This window comes from Aquila chrysaetos, chromosome 2, assembly GCF_900496995.4.
Source record: "Aquila chrysaetos chrysaetos chromosome 2, bAquChr1.4, whole genome shotgun sequence".
Taxonomy (NCBI): Eukaryota; Metazoa; Chordata; class Aves; order Accipitriformes; family Accipitridae; genus Aquila; species Aquila chrysaetos.
Window position 1 is genome coordinate 31,439,846 of NC_044005.1, and position 15,957 is coordinate 31,455,802.

A 15,957-nucleotide genomic window follows, 5' to 3' on the forward strand; every position below is an offset into this window, starting at 1 on the left:
TGAGAACTTCAGAGCTAGGAATGAGTGAGGCTTAGTCTTGATCTAATGTGTCTAATGATCACAAGAGTGCAATAAGTTAAGGTGGGAAGAAGGCAATATTTTAAACTTGCAGGGTATGCATGTGTGTGAAAGCATTCCTACCTGCTTGCTTATGTGATATTAATGAAGGCCAGTCAATTACATTTGTCCGGAAGAAGCTCCTGCTACTGGATTGTTTCACTTAGTTCAGCACAGAAATTTACTACCTTATTCATAACAATCTGCACAATTGGAATACTGTTCAAATTCTGGGAAATAATCTACATACACTAATATGTTTTTTTGTCTTGTCTCAAACTCTTGCCACCCACAGAGTGAAAGACTGTCTGAAGAGGCTTGGGCATGGCTTCTTGAAGATGTATTTCAGAAAAGCATACAAATTTAAGTTGACAATTCTGTTTTCATGGAATTATTAAAAGTCTACAGCTGACCAGAAAAGCTGTTCTATATGAGTGTATATATATAAGAACCTTGTATATTTGGCTGGCATAGTAAACTTTTTTTTTTTCTGCTGATATCATTACAAGTTCAAAATGTTCAAGAACTGTGCTGCGTAGAACAAAGTATAGCAATATATTGGCCCAAAATAATATTACAGAGCCGTGGACAAGTTAGTATAGAGGGAGGTCCTATCTAGGCAAATTGGTGTATCGTGGACTGCATTGGCCAAATGTGTCTTTTGTGTCTGAGAATACAACTGATGACTTTATTTTCAAAGTCAGTGTTAGTGTTGCTATCATTCCTTGGGGTGTGAAAAAACCAGTTGGATCTCTTGCCGGCTGTGACCTGTTTGAAAAAGTAGTAGCTGTATATAATAGACTGTTAAGGCAGTGTTTATAAAACAGTAATAAAAATACTTTTTGACAGTCTCATTGGCAGAGACTCAGAGCTGATAGAATCCAGGTCTGTCTGTTTTGCTTTCTTCAGAAATACTTCAGACTTCCACACGCATTTTATTGCCTGGTATGACTTTAAGGACAATAACTTAATTTGTATTGCTGTACTGTGTAGAACTTGAACCAAATTGTTTGAGTTGAGAGAGACATGAGAGGGAAGAAGATGACACAGCTGTACGTATTGTGTGCTAAAATAATAAGGATCTTTCATTTGCTGTTTTGGAGACTAAGACAAAAATTCCAGTTTTATTTTTTGCCATGTTTCTGATAACGATGTCTGAGAAAAATGAAGTTTACACTTCTATTACTTCTACATTTGTATGAGCTGTGATAATGATCAAACTTTTTATCTTTATATGCATCATTATATGACTGATGCTTCTTCATAAACCGTCCTGGTTTTCACCTTTTTTACAATGTGTTTTTCTGTTACACATTGATTAAGTGATTTGTTAGATTAGTTTATAGTTGGTCCAGAGCATTCAATTAGAAGGCTAGACTTTTTTCATTGTTGGGTAACAGGCAGCTGTTTAAAAATAATTAATGAATTCTGCATTGAAATACAATGAATTAACTTTTTAAAAGAAAAAATATTAAACATAATATGCATCACAAATGTTTAGTTTGCAGTTAATTAGGGTGTACTGGGGTGGGTAGTGCATAAAATTTCGTGCCACAAAGCTGGTGTGTTTTGTTCTGTTTTACTTTCAAGCCTGTGATTTTGTGTGTGTTGCTTCTTGATTTGCTCCAGGAAAAAGGAGGGGAAAAAGAGCTTAGCGCTTAAATTAAAGCTTCAGTATTGCTTCTTTCCTCTCCTTTTTTCTCTTCACTCTTTATTATTTTCCTTAATAAATCTTCATAAAATGTTTCTGCTGTCTCTTGTACATGGTGTAGTCTAACTCTCAACTTCCTGGTTACCAGGAATATCCAACAAAACTAAAAAATTAAAAACCAAAACAAAAACCAGCCACAAAACCCCACCCCCAAACCAAAAACAAAAACGCAAAACTGAACTGTTAAAAGAAACAAGCATCAAGTACATAGAGCTCAGAGGTTGAAGTAGCTTGAAAGAATTTTCTGTGAAAGCTCTTGTTAAAATTAAATCAGTTGCTGTTTTCAGAAAGGATAATTTACTTTTTCAGAGCAAGTGAAGTTCTTATTGCCGCTTTCATAGGAATTCAACATGCATTACTGTAGTCTACAAAATGAATTGAAGTCTGGGTAGCTTTTTATTTTGCAAACCAAGTAATTCCCACAGGTTAAGTGTGTGACAAATCTACAGTTTCTTCCTGAAACCTTACAATACAACTTGATTTCCTTCTTGGAGGACTGCAAATCATTTCTCTAAGTCAGAAGAAAAAGTGTCCTGAGAGCATGTGCAGGTTATTTGCCGCCTAATTGAAAAAACATGGTCTCTGACTAATGTATCTAGAGGTTCTGGCAAAAAGTCTTTTTAAAAAAACCCAAGCCCTTAAGTTTTTGCCAGTGAGCTGTGGTCTTATTAGAAGAGTGTTGCTGATACAGTGCACTGGCATTTTGTGTGCTGGCAAATAATTCAATATAAATGATAGACTCTTAGTAACTTTGTATTTTTGCTGTATCTGCTGGGTAATTGGCTCTCGTGGACAGGCGTTTTCAGGACAGGAACGTACTTCTTCCAAATTTTTAATTTTCCATTTTCAAAAAATACAGCCAGGTTCCATTTGTGCTGTGTCTTTTTATAAAGTGTTAAATCATAGAAAAAAATGTAAATGTTAGGTTTGCTAAATATTGCTTTTAACTCCCTGCAAAAATCTAGAGGGTTTTTTCTGCTGCTGTCTTTGGAAACCTGAGAAAAATGGTTTACTATTACTTGCTAGTATTACAATGGAGACAGTGGAGCTCCTTACCTTCCACTTGGTTATATGTGTGTGGTGGTGTTTTGGTTTGCTTATTGTAAGATTTGTGTTTATTGGTAAATTTTTTTTCTTGCAATATAATGTTTGAAGAACACTGTTCATAGCATTGTTTTAGTGATCTGTCTGGTGTGGCACAAAATGCAGTGTAAAAGATCCAACACCAAAACACTTGGATAGGTAGCACTGTCTGCTTGTAAATTTTATGTACTGAAATGCATCTTGTCATTCTATGGTAGTAATCTAATAGCAAGTACAAATTTCAGACTTTTTTTGCCAGTGGATAATGTCTTTAAAATGCAAGGTTACTGTGTAAACTCTTCTTAAGATGTGGAGTGAAATAGCAAATTTCTGAAGAACAACAGACAGTATAGGCTGGACAGGCTATTACAAGTATTAAATATATGATTTAGCTTTATCAAAGGTTCATTATTAATTTATGTCATTAAGGATCATTGGGTAATGTATTTATTTGTGAGGCAGTATTATTTAATTAATTCATAAAGCATGGCCAGATCTTCAAGGAAACTATTAGCATTCTGCTGTCCCAGGATTTGCTGCCTTTGTATGAGTCGCTGTGCATGCCACATGGGATACTGAATAACCTCTGGGTTAGTCTTTAAAATGATTCATTGAGAGTACTTCACCTGTCTTCCAGACCAAAAAGCATGCTATTATTTTTGTTCCTTTTCTTTTGGATTTAGAAAAAGTTTTAGGCCTTCTTTTGCAGACCAAACCCCTAGTTTAAGAAAAAGTTGCAGTATTTGCTTCCTGTAGATTTAGTCTGATCTCCTGTGTGTAGGGGTGAGGTGTCCAGTTATTTCACCTACTGTCACAGCATATATCCCCTTCACTTAATTCCCCGCCACCACCTTGGAAGTCTACCATTGCAGTGGGCAATCATTATGTTATTTATTGCTAAGTATGCATGCTATTGGAAGATAAATTGTCTTAAAGTATAGCTTTATGTCTTATAACTTTTGATCCAAATCAGTCTTAACCACAGCTGCCATAATAGTGAAAAGCATTATTATGACCGTCCATTTTGGTTTGTATGCTATTATGTCAGAGGGATAGAGGAAGAACTGTTGCAGCTTGCTTATTTTGTTCTGAAGTTGTGGGGATGTTCTTAACTATCCTTGCATATGGAAATGAGGCTAACAATGAAGAGGAGAGCCAGAGGCTACCAAGGCATGGATATGAAGAGAAAATGCAATAGAAGCAAGCTAAATGAATTAAATACGTTCTCAGTGTGGTTAGGGAAAAAGAATGGGGTGGGGCAAGGCTGAAATAGGATAAAAAGACAAGTGAGAATGTTTATGACATAGAGAAGAAGGACCACTCAGAGAATTAAATTGTGTAGCAAAACCAAAATCTTTAGTCTTTGTATTGAACGTAATATTTAATGGTTAACTTAATCATGAATCTTGAAGCTCTGCTAAGAAAAATGCATTCTGTTTGGTGATGTGAGGTTAATTCCTAAAATAATTTCCCAAGAAGATACATTTTTCCCTGTATGATTGTAAAATTTCAAGAATTTTTTTTCTGCTGGCTTCTTCTCCTAATACAGTATCTTTTCAGATTACTGATTTGAATTTTGGGATGTGTATGAGATGCTTGCATCCTAGCGTTCTAAATGATTGCTCTGAACCAACTATAAACTAATTGAGCAAATCACGTCAGCATGAAAAGCCATAATCTGTTAATGTGAAAGTGTATGAAATTACTAAATTGTGCAAGTTTCTGTACATTAAGTAATGTGTTGTTGTGTTGTTTTTTTTCCTGCAGATGTCCTCCTCGAACTTTTTTACCAGCACTGTGCAAAATTTTTCTTGATGAAAGTGCTCCAGACAATGTATTAGAAGTAACAGCTCGTGCCATAACGTATTATCTGGATGTATCAGCTGAATGCACCCGTAGGATTGTGGGAGTGGATGGAGCTATCAAGGCACTTTGTAATCGTTTAGTAGTTGTTGAACTTAACAACAGAACAAGCAGGGATTTGGCTGAGCAGTGTGTAAAGGTACATGTACTGAAGAACCTTCTGTTTTTAAGAAGTAGCTGGAAAATTTGCTGTTTCTGAAGAGCTTGTTCATATTCTAATCCTATTTATTTTATTAAAATCTGAAGCAAAAACATAGAGTATGATAAAAGTATACATGCCAGTGATGCTGCTTATCTTTACTGTCAGTCTGGTGCTCTTCAAAGCTGAGATTCCTTAAAAAAAAAAAGTACAGAAAAAGAAACAAAAAGTATTAGAAGAAAGTTTTCATGTTTACCTTACATGACTAGAGTGTTAAAGGCTAATTTTATGCTAAAAAGGGAATGAAGAATTGTTCCAGATATAGATAAATTACCTGCTGTAAAAAAAATTGTCTGCTGTCTCTTCAGTAGCACTAGACACAGCTCCTCTGCACCCTTGTGAAGTTTTTGGAAAAATTTACAAGACCCTTAAAGTCTCTTGTTGAAAGCATAACTCATGGCCATGTGATAGTATATAGTTTGAGTCCTTCATTACCATGGCATCTGACTTCGTGCATGTATTTCTTATTTACTAGTTCTAGTCTACTTAAAAGTACATCACTGAAGTAAACAGTACTCTTGGAAGTTTCAGAGCTCTCAGTTGTGTGTTATCCAAAGACTTAATTCTCCCAGGAAGAGATACTATTATTTAGCTGTCCCTCATGGACACCTGTTATGACCGTGCTATTGGGGGATGTTCTTGTGTTCACTTCTGTATTTTTGAAGAAAACTGTAACTACTAGAGTACTGGAGGCTTTGGCGCCTTCTGGGTGTTGAGGAAGAGAGGGGTTTTTTTTTTTTGTTCTGTTTTGTTTTCTTAACGAGTTCTGTAGATGGATATAAACAAATAACTGACTTTCTATGTGTACTTAATTCTAATTCAATTTCATTTTGTCATAGGTGTTAGAACTAATCTGTACGCGTGAGTCAGGAGCTGTGTTTGAAGCTGGAGGGTTGAATTGTGTTCTGACGTTCATTCGTGACAGTGGACACCTTGTTCATAAAGATACTTTGCATTCAGCTATGGCTGTAGTATCCAGACTCTGTGGCAAAATGGAGCCTCAGGATTCTTCGTTAGAGATCTGTGTAGAATCACTGTCTAGTTTATTAAAACATGAAGACCATCAGGTAATGTAATAGTTGGCTTAATATGCTGTGAATTTAACTTCTATTATGTTTAATAAATGAACGGCTAGGTATTTTTGGAGAATCATGGAATTGTTTAGGTTGGAAAAGACCTTTAAGACCATAGAGTCCAACCATTAACGTAGCAATGCCAAGTCCACCACTAAACCACCATGTCCCTAAGTGCCACATCTACATGTCTTTTAAATACCTCCAGGGATGGTGACTCAACACTTCTTTGGGCAGCCTGTTCCAATGCTTGACAGCCTTTTCTGCAAAGAAATTTTTCCTAATATCCAATCTAAACCTTCCCTGGTGCAACTTGAGGCCATTTCCTCTTCTCCTGTTGCTTGTTACTTGGGAAAAGAGACTGACATCCACCTCGCTACTAGCCTCCACAACTATACGTTTACATAGTTTTTTTTATTTGGATATTATGATAGTTTCCTTTACAGTTGTGATGACAAGAGGATGAAAATACTGCTTAGTGTTTGAATCCAAGCACTATTGTGTGAATGGGATCTTATTTAACCTCTGAAAAGTTTATTGAAAAATATCCTGTAACTTTTTTCAGTGCATTTTGAAATACTTTCTGAAGTAATTATTGTTGTATGTCTGCACCTCAATCACTGTTAAATTGAGCATAAATAAGAGACAAAAATCAGTTTGGTTTGTTTTTCTTTTGCCAAACTGAGAGGGAATAAAAACATCCACAATCAATGCTAAAATATTACATTGGAAACCAGCTTAAATGGTAATACTATAGATGCAGCATCACTTCTTTATTGCAGTTTTATTAACTTGAGATGAAGTAGTCCTTGTAAAACCTGGAAAATGACTCCTAGAGGAATTATCTTCCTGCTAGTAGAATCCTTTTGTGTATGTCATACTAATTTTTTCCAATAGCCATTTAGCCAAATTCTTGCTGTGTGCCCTGGCCAGGCTTCTTGTCCATACCATTCTCAGTCCCTATTTTGCCCCCACCTCTGTCCTCATTTCTTTCTCTACACTCATCCACCCCCCCAGTCTGGTTTATTAAACACATCATACTTGGGAGACTAGATCTGTTTGCCTGTGAGCTAAATTTTTATATATATTTTTAGATTTATTTTTTTTGAAAGACCCAGTTGGCATGGGACTGTCACACTAGCCATTTCAGAATAAGCTGCCATGTTTTTTAAACATTACGTAACTTTATTAATACACTGATCATCTCAGGCAAGCTAATTCTGAAATTTAGACCATGACACTGAAGTATTTTAACTGTTTCCCAATTTATAATTTGTTTGAAAAAAGCAATTGCTGGGACTGTTGGAGATCTGAATGAGAGTTCAAATTAATTTAATCTTTTAGCAGGTAAGGCTTAAGATAAGTGTGCTCAAGATTTCAGTAACCTAGGTGATAATAAGTAAATCCGTACCGGTATCCTTGAGAAACGTGTTTTGTGTGAAACAAGCCTCAGGATTTGCAATGGATGTTGGTGTGTATTATGGATTTGCCCAGTAACTTCCTTTGTAAAGTTTTGTTGCTCCCCCCGCTCCTTTTACACTGTTGGATTTAGTCACTTTTTGTGGGCTGCCAGTTAGTAACATCACTTGAGGGAAGAGTTCAGACCAAATGAATGTGGCCCCAAGAACAGCTTATCTATAAGTTTGGGTTTTTTAACCTTTCTACTAAACTTGCAGTTTCCACAGCGCTCTCTTGCTTTGTAAACTGATGGCGTGCATGAGGTATGTTAAATAAGCTGAACTTTTCTTGTGCATTTCTGACAGAGCTATTCTGGTAAAAATCCATAAAGTATATACAGATTACATAAAGACTGGCAGAATTGTTTATCCATTATGCTGTCAGAGAACTGGAGCAAAATGCCAGAGGACATGAGTAGTGACCATTACAAGTTAAAGAAAAAATACCTTGCAAAAGAGTACTGATAAACCAGAATGCTTGGCATGTAGAGACCATGCCAGAAGTTTAGCATGCTTTGCACTTATTCAGGAGAAACTTTGTTTTTCAAATCCTTGCAAACTTAATGGAGATTTAAGATTTTAACTTCATGAAGTCTGGCTAATACTCTAATCTTGTTCTGTGTTGATGAGTAACTGTCTTTAAGCCCTTGGTATGTGATAGCTGACAAGCATTTTGAAAATGGGCTGCACTAGAAGTTGATGACATTTTAGGGAGTGAGAACTGTAGTAATTTAGAGTTTGGTAAAGAATAGTTACTGTTTTTTTGTCTTGCGGGTGTGTTTTTTTTAATATTTCTTGACACTAGTCTAGTTTGCTACTGCACATCTACGAAGGCAAATGTGCCTGAAGTAGCTCATCTTGATATGCCTATGCAAACCTCCTGATCTGAAAGATGGAGACACTTTTAGTGTATAGACGAGAGAGATGTTAAAGGCAAAACCTCCCTTTCTTTTCAACACTGACATGAAAAGAAGTTGGATCCTTTCCTGGGCAGTTGGCCAGCAGTATTTTTTGCCAGATTGTTAAGAGGATCATCAGTAAGCCGTGTTTCCACAGTGTCACTAGTTGTGGGTTTTTTTTTTCTTTCGTGAGAAACCTAAATTTGGGAGTTTGTATTTACTGTCACAAAAATACTTGCATATTCCAGGGTTAGGTTCTCAGTGGACAACCTGGGTTATGTAAGGGTAAAATCTGCATTTCCCAGTTCGTACTATTTTTAGGCTTGGTCCAATTGAAAAATTTCTTTTACTTAAGAGAGGTATGTAGACATTTAAATACAACTTTAACCACCAAACTTCACTGTCAGTTTAATACTTTGGGAGTTCTGAGTTGGTACCTCAGCTAACAGCTTGTTTGATAGCATTTCTTTTAATAGAAAGCACCACGATAATAAAACATTGTAATAGTAGCATAATATTAATTATAAATGTCAAATTATAACATATTAGAATATTTTGTAGTCTATAAATATAGAAGATAAAACTGCAGAGAAATTTTTGTCTTCACTGTTCTTTTAGAAACAAATTTGAAATTCATTAAATGTGTGAAAGTTAGGAAGTAAAACCTTATAGTGCATTTTCTTGGTAGTTTGGTTTTTTTGTGGGTTTTTTTAAGTTTTATTATTAGAAGCTGCTTTAACAGTTTCTAACACCAGAACAACCAGAAGGTTAAGTGGTCCATATTTCAATACCAAGTTGTGGGTTGGTTTTGGTTTGGGTTTTTTTTTTTTTTTTTTGGTTGTTTTTTTTTTTTGTTTTTTTTTTTTTAAACAATCCTTCAGTGAGCAGTTCAGAGCACTGTTGGGTTCTGACTCAGAGTTTCTGGCTTAAAAAGCCTGTCTCCTCCATTTATTGACTTTGAAGGGACCCTGGGGAAATTGGCTTCTTTTATGTGTCCTGTATTCTTGTGAATATCATGTTAGCATCTTCTCGTGTTAAGTAACAGATTTTTCATCATTTCTCTTGCATTTCTTTCTTAGGTTTCAGATGGAGCTCTGAGATGCTTTGCTTCATTAGCTGACAGATTCACACGGCGTGGAGTTGATCCAGCCCCATTAGCTAAGCATGGATTAACGGAGGAGTTGTTATCTCGCATGGCAGCTGCTGGTGGGACAGCATCAGGACCATCTTCAGCTTGCAAACCCGGACGGAGTAGCACTGGAGCACCATCTACAGCTGCAGACTCTAAATTAAGTAATCAGGTGTCAACTATTGTAAGCCTGTTGTCAACCCTGTGTAGAGGCTCTCCAGTAGTAACACATGTAAGAAATCCTTTTATGCTGCACCTTTTGTTCTCATAGGGTTTTTCCCTTTGTGTACTTTAATATATGTGAGATTTGTGTTTCTATTTTATATATAGATGTACAGGTTTATAGATTTTATTTTTATGTATATACATATACATAGGTTATTTATGAAGAGGGGAAAAAAGGAAACATTTCATATGGAAATGAAACCCAATTCTGATAGAATTTTCTAAAGCCCTGTATATTTTTTATTGTTCAGACTTTTAATTATTTCCAGGATCTCCTAAGATCTGAACTTCCAGATTCTATAGAAAGTGCGTTGCAGGGTGATGAGAGATGTGTACTGGATACCATGCGGTTAGTAGATCTTCTTTTGGTGCTACTGTTCGAAGGGAGAAAAGCCCTGCCAAAATCCAGTGCTGGATCTACAGGCAGAATCCCAGGATTGCGAAGACTGGATAGTTCTGGGGAACGTTCTCACCGGCAGCTGATAGATTGCATCCGCAGTAAGGATACTGATGCACTAATAGATGCTATTGACACAGGAGGTAAGCAAAAATACTCTGAAAAAGAAAATGAGATAAATAAAGTATCTTTTTATAATCTATGGTGTCTTAACAAATGCTTAGGTAGTACCTTGAAAATCTTTATATACATGTTCACTTATTTTGTTAAATACACGACAGGTCTTGTTAGTAATAATTCCGATGCGGCTACTTTTTTTTTAATTGCAATTAAGGGCATAAATGCTTCCCTAGAATTATTGAGGATGCTTAATTTTTTTTTAAGACCTGCCGTTCATTTAAAGAGTACTGATGAAGTTTAATTCATAATTCTGGGAGCTTTAACTATTTTATTTAATTGTATCTTTCAGCTTTTGAAGTAAATTTTATGGATGATGTAGGACAAACTCTTTTAAACTGGGCCTCAGCTTTTGGAACTCAGGAAATGGTAAATTAGTTTTATAGAATCTTAAAAACTTAGGTTATTTATGTAAAGAAAGATGAAAAAAAACTAGTTTCCTTTTTCTTGTTTAACAGGTAGAATTTCTCTGTGAAAGGGGTGCTGATGTTAACAGAGGTCAGAGGTCATCCTCATTACATTATGCAGCATGTTTTGGAAGACCTCAGGTAGCAAAGGTATGATTTAAACTGACAGAAAGCGTTACATACTGACTTTTTGCCTTGTTCTGTAGAAAACGTCTTTGATGCAATAAGTTTAACGTGTACTGTGAAGCATTTACATGTTCTTTACAGTGTTTTATCAATATACAAATTTTTCATTATGATAGGGCAGTAATATGAATAAAAGTAGTTTTATATTAGCTCTACAGATAGAAAAAGCACGTAATGTTCTAACTTTGCTTACAAGCATGAGAAAACTTTAGGGAAGATGTATGAAAAACGTTTACTACTTTGGAAGAAGGAAACAATGTTTTTTTCATTTTTAAAATCATTTGTGCTCAGACTCTCTTAAGACATGGTGCAAACCCTGATTTGAGAGATGAAGATGGGAAAACTCCTTTAGACAAAGCTCGTGAAAGGGGGCACAGTGAAGTAGTAGCTATTCTTCAGTCTCCAGGTGAGTACAGTTTTTAATTCCATACCCTTGCTAGTAGAAATGCTTAGATATGTTTAGTAATTCAATTATTAGAATTTTACTCTATTAAGATTCATTTTAAAAAAAATAATATTTTGTGGCCAACCTTCCTTAACCTGCAAAGTACATATGAAAACCTTAGTATTTTAGACGTTCTTAAGGGATGGGGATTACTGAAGAAACTGCTGACTGGGCATGAGCAGTGCCAGTGGTCCTGCTCTTCAGCTGCAGAATGGGGCTAGACTGGGATTTTGCTATGGGTTCAGAGGATGTCAGCCTTGGTAGCTTCTCTGGTATCCTTTCTTTCTACATGGGAGCTGCACTTTATCTTTTCATGAGACTTCTGTAGCGCTAGAGCCACAGGTGGTTATGTGTTCATATTTAGTTCACTTTAAGGACTTTGAGCTTCTCCTGTGAGCGGTCTTTGGTGGTACGTGTTATCAAACAGTTTTCTTCAAGAAGTCTTGCATATGTAAATTTTATATTTTTAGGAATGCATATTCCTGTTCAGGTATTTAGATGTTATTAAAGAAAACTCTTTATTTATTTGAAGGGGTTTTTTGGTTAGTTGGTAGGTTTTTGCCATTGAACATGTTGGGGAAAAAAATATTTTCCAGGGGACTGGATGTGTCCGGTTAACAAAGGAGATGAGAAGAAAAAGAAAGATGCAAACAAGGATGAGGAAGAATGTAATGAACCCAAAGGAGATCCAGAAATGGCACCCATATACTTGAAAAGATTATTGCCTGTGTTTGCACAAACATTTCAACAAACCATGTTGCCTTCAATAAGGTAATATTGTCATGGTAGACAATTTCCCTGCATATTCTGAATTTCTTAACACGCTCTGTTAAAAAAGCCAGGGTGGATTTTTTTTCATTAAAAATTATAACATCTTAAAGTTTAAGGCAAGTGACACTTAAACATATTTCTGTTTGAATAGAAGTGGTGGTTTGATTTTTACTTAATATTTTTTTCGTTTTGGGGGAAGTGGTGTCTTGGAAAACATGGTTAATTAATCAGAAGTGGGAGAGAGAAGCATACTCTTGACTTTAGTAGCATGAAAGAATACTATGTTCATGCAGTACCGTGTATAGACTGTGTATACTGTGTATTTGGTTACAGCTGTTTGTAGCCCCTATAATGAAAGTACTAATGTAGGAGGAAAACAATGAAGTGGTATCAAGATACATTCATTAGAAAATTGGAAAGACTGGAAAAAGCTATTTTAGAAGGTTTTAGAAGACTACTAAGTGTTAATCAACTGGAGAAGATGCCTCTTACTGAGAGAATTTAAAGAATGTAATCTAATTTAATACTTAAAAAGGAATACTGTGGGTGGCATAATGGTTGTGATAAATTGCGTCTGACTATAACCTCTCAGCCTTTTACGCTACAAATATAACATTTGCTTAACCTTTTATTTGTGTTCCCAGTGTTTATAGGTACTGTGAGGGGTGAAAATACACCGCTCTAGTGGAGAGAGACTCTACGTGAGCTGATGATAGGAAGCTTAAACTGGGTCATTTTAAATGAAGGAAATAAGAAATTACGTTAACAATCTGTGCATGGTTAACTGTTGTTGCAGATTGTGGAAAGAAGTAGTTGGCTCTCTGTATTTTAAAGTTTTATTTGAGAATCAGGTAATTCATATTTTTAAAAGTCAGTAAAATAAAAAATTCACTTCAACCATACAGAAGTGATTGGCTTCGAAATTAATTGTAGTTCTTAATATGGAAAGCTGAATGATCTAATAGTAATTTTAGACTTTAAAATATAGGGATCTCGCCAAAACCTGGGAAGTATGTGACAGAAACAGAAGGCTGGATACCTGGGAGGAAGATGAAGTGTGCAGAAGTGAATTGCCATCACTAAGAGTGGATAAAGACAGAATGTATAATAGGTTTACCCAGAGAAGGGTTGAGGAGAGAAAAATACGTTAGTCTCATAGTGCTGTAGAATCAAAAAAGATCAGTAGGTGAACTATTCTTAGGAATAATCTAGGACTTATTAACAATAACCAGTTTTGGTTCCAATAATGAGAACTGAAACTCATGTAAAAAATTTTTTTGTTTTCAAAGCATGCATAAATGTAGTGCAAAAGCAGTGTTATCTTGAACTTTTTTGTTGCTTTGATTACTGCTTGGTTTATCTTTGTAAGAATCTTTTCTTTTTTTTTTTTTCTTTTTTTTTCTCCCCTATGATCTCTCTTAAAGGAAAGCAAGTCTTGCCCTCATTAGAAAAATGATACATTTTTGTTCTGAGGCACTGCTGAAAGAGGTTTGTGACTCTGATGCTGGCCACAATCTGCCCACGATACTGGTTGAGATAACAGCTACAGTCCTTGATCAAGAGGTAGGAAGAAAGAAAATCTTGTCCTTTTATGAAACCAGTCCAAAAAAGGGAGTTATGCTCATTGATTCCACATACTTTTTAATAACTAACCCTGAAGTGTTTATAGCATCCGTGAACACATGTGATGTTTAGTGTGTAAAGATATTTTTAAATAAAGAGATCTTCTTTATTATTTCCTTTCCATCCCAATGTATTACAGGATGATGATGATGGCCATTTGCTAGCCTTGCAAATCATAAGGGATTTGGTGGATAAAGGTGGTGATCTTTTTCTAGACCAACTGGCTAGACTTGGTGTAATTAGTAAAGTGTCGACTTTGGCGGGGCCATCATCTGATGATGAAAATGAAGAGGAGTCTAAACCTGAGAAGGTAAGTAGAGAATTGATAGCTTTATTTGTTCCTGTAAAACCAACACTTCTAGTACAATTTTCACTGTTACAAAAATGTCCAGGGCAAGGTAGTTGGGTAGGTTATTGAATTAATGCTTATTTTATGCCACTTGTTTTAGGTGTTTCTGTTGTTGTTTTCTGTAACTTCATTTTCTGTTAGCACATTATTATCTGCTGAGTTTTCCTATTCATACTTACTTGCGATCAAGTTGATTGACACTTTGTTTTTGTCCAGTGTTTTGAAAATGACTGCTAAACAAAATGAATCCTTTCTGAACAAAGTGCATCTCTTTCGATGTACATGCAACAAATAATTGCAGATGTTTTAAACATTGTTATAGAATATTAAAAATACAAAACTAGAAATAATTTTCTACATAATGAAAACGTAAGTGCATATTGAAGTTATGTATCAATTTTCAACAGTCATATTACTGACTACTCAGATGAACTGAATGGATAACAGACCATTTCTGTATAGTTAAGTATAGTTAAGCCTTAAGTATAGTTAAGCTTTTTTACTGTGAGTTTTGGGTTGTTTGGGGGTTTTTTTAGTGTTTAGATATTAAAAAGCCATCTGGACATGTTCCCGGGCAGTTGGCTCTAGGTGGCCCTGCCTGAGCAAGGGTTTGGGCTAGATGGCTGTTGTGGTTTAAGCGCAGCCAGGAACTAAGCACCACGCAGCTGCTTACTCACTTCACCCCCACCCAGTGGGATGGGGGAGAGAAGCAGCAGGGGGGGTGTGTGTGTGAAACTCCAGGGTTGAGATAAGAACAGTTTAATAGAACAGAAAGGAAGAAAATAATAATGAGAATAATAATAAAAATAATAAAATAACAATAATAATAATAATACAAGAAATTAAATATACAAAACAAGTGATGCACAATGCAATTGCTCACCACACACTGACAGATGCCCAGTTAGTTCCCCCCAGGCCAACTCCCCCTAGTTTATGTACTAGACATGATGCACATGGTATGAAATACCCCTTTGGCCAGTTTGGGTCAGCTGTCCTGGCTGTATTCCCTCCTAACTTGTGCCCTTCCAGCCTTCTTGCTGGCTGGGCGTGAGAAGCTGAAAAATCCTTGACTTAGACTAAATTACTAATTGTTACTTAGCAAGAACTGAAAACATCAGTGTGTTATCAACATTCTTCTCATACTGAATCCAAAACATAACACTGTACCAGCTATTAGAAAGAAAATTAATTCCATCCCAGCCAAAAGCAGGACAATGGCCTCCAGAGGTCCCTTCTCAAACTCAACCATTTTGTGATTCCTTTCTCACAATACAAGTTTTGAACAGAGGTGTGGATGTCCCAGTCAGTAGGCTGTTGTTATTGTTGAGTAGATAAATCGATATCTGAAAGGAAACTTCTTAGATGTATCTTACTCTATTAAAGAATACTTTTAAACATACTTTTTACAGACAGAAGAAGCATAGTTCCTATACTTCTGGTTTGAGTAATTCTTTTTCTTCTTAAGCCTTTTTAAAATGTGTTTTGTGTGTTGTTTTTTTGTTGGTTTTGGTGGGTTTTTTGTTTGTTTTGGGGTTGTTTGTTTGTTTGTTTACTACAATTTTATTACAGGAGGATGAACCACAGGAGGATGCTAAAGAACTGCAACAGGGTAAACCATATCACTGGAGAGACTGGTCAATCATTAGGGGAAGGGACTGCTTGTATATCTGGAGTGATGCTGCAGCCCTGGAGCTATCTAATGGTAGTAATGGATGGTTCAGATTTATCTTGGATGGAAAACTGGCCACAATGTATTCCAGTGGCAGCCCTGAAGGAGGATCCGATAGTTCAGGTAGCTTCTTTTACAATTCAAGTTTAAGTTAAGTTTTGAGACTGTTATATTTGTTTATATAATTTGATTGGAGCTATTTTGTTTTGCAGGAATTGGCTTGCTAAATAGTAA

The 15,957-nt window shown here is 35.9% G+C and overlaps 1 protein-coding gene across 10 annotated transcripts in view; it reads left to right on the forward strand.

Annotated features, from left to right (window-relative positions):
• HECTD1 (HECT domain E3 ubiquitin protein ligase 1) overlaps positions 1–15,957 on the forward strand; it is a 65,610-nt gene that overhangs the window by 14,967 nt on the left and 34,686 nt on the right. For 7 of the 10 annotated variants that reach the window (XM_041118756.1, XM_041118770.1, XM_041118773.1 and 4 more), the window contains 11 exons: positions 4,619–4,853; positions 5,753–5,980; positions 9,422–9,703; positions 9,948–10,236; positions 10,563–10,639; positions 10,729–10,827; positions 11,155–11,269; positions 11,905–12,079; positions 13,504–13,642; positions 13,842–14,012; positions 15,624–15,846. In XM_041118756.1, coding sequence (XP_040974690.1) covers positions 4,619–4,853; positions 5,753–5,980; positions 9,422–9,703; positions 9,948–10,236; positions 10,563–10,639; positions 10,729–10,827; positions 11,155–11,269; positions 11,905–12,079; positions 13,504–13,642; positions 13,842–14,012; positions 15,624–15,846 — 2,033 coding nt within the window. The remainder of the gene's footprint in view (positions 1–4,618; positions 4,854–5,752; positions 5,981–9,421; positions 9,704–9,947; positions 10,237–10,562; positions 10,640–10,728; positions 10,828–11,154; positions 11,270–11,904; positions 12,080–13,503; positions 13,643–13,841; positions 14,013–15,623; positions 15,847–15,957) is intronic. The other 3 variants (XM_041118759.1, XM_030043447.2, XM_030043498.2) reach the window with 1 other exon arrangement.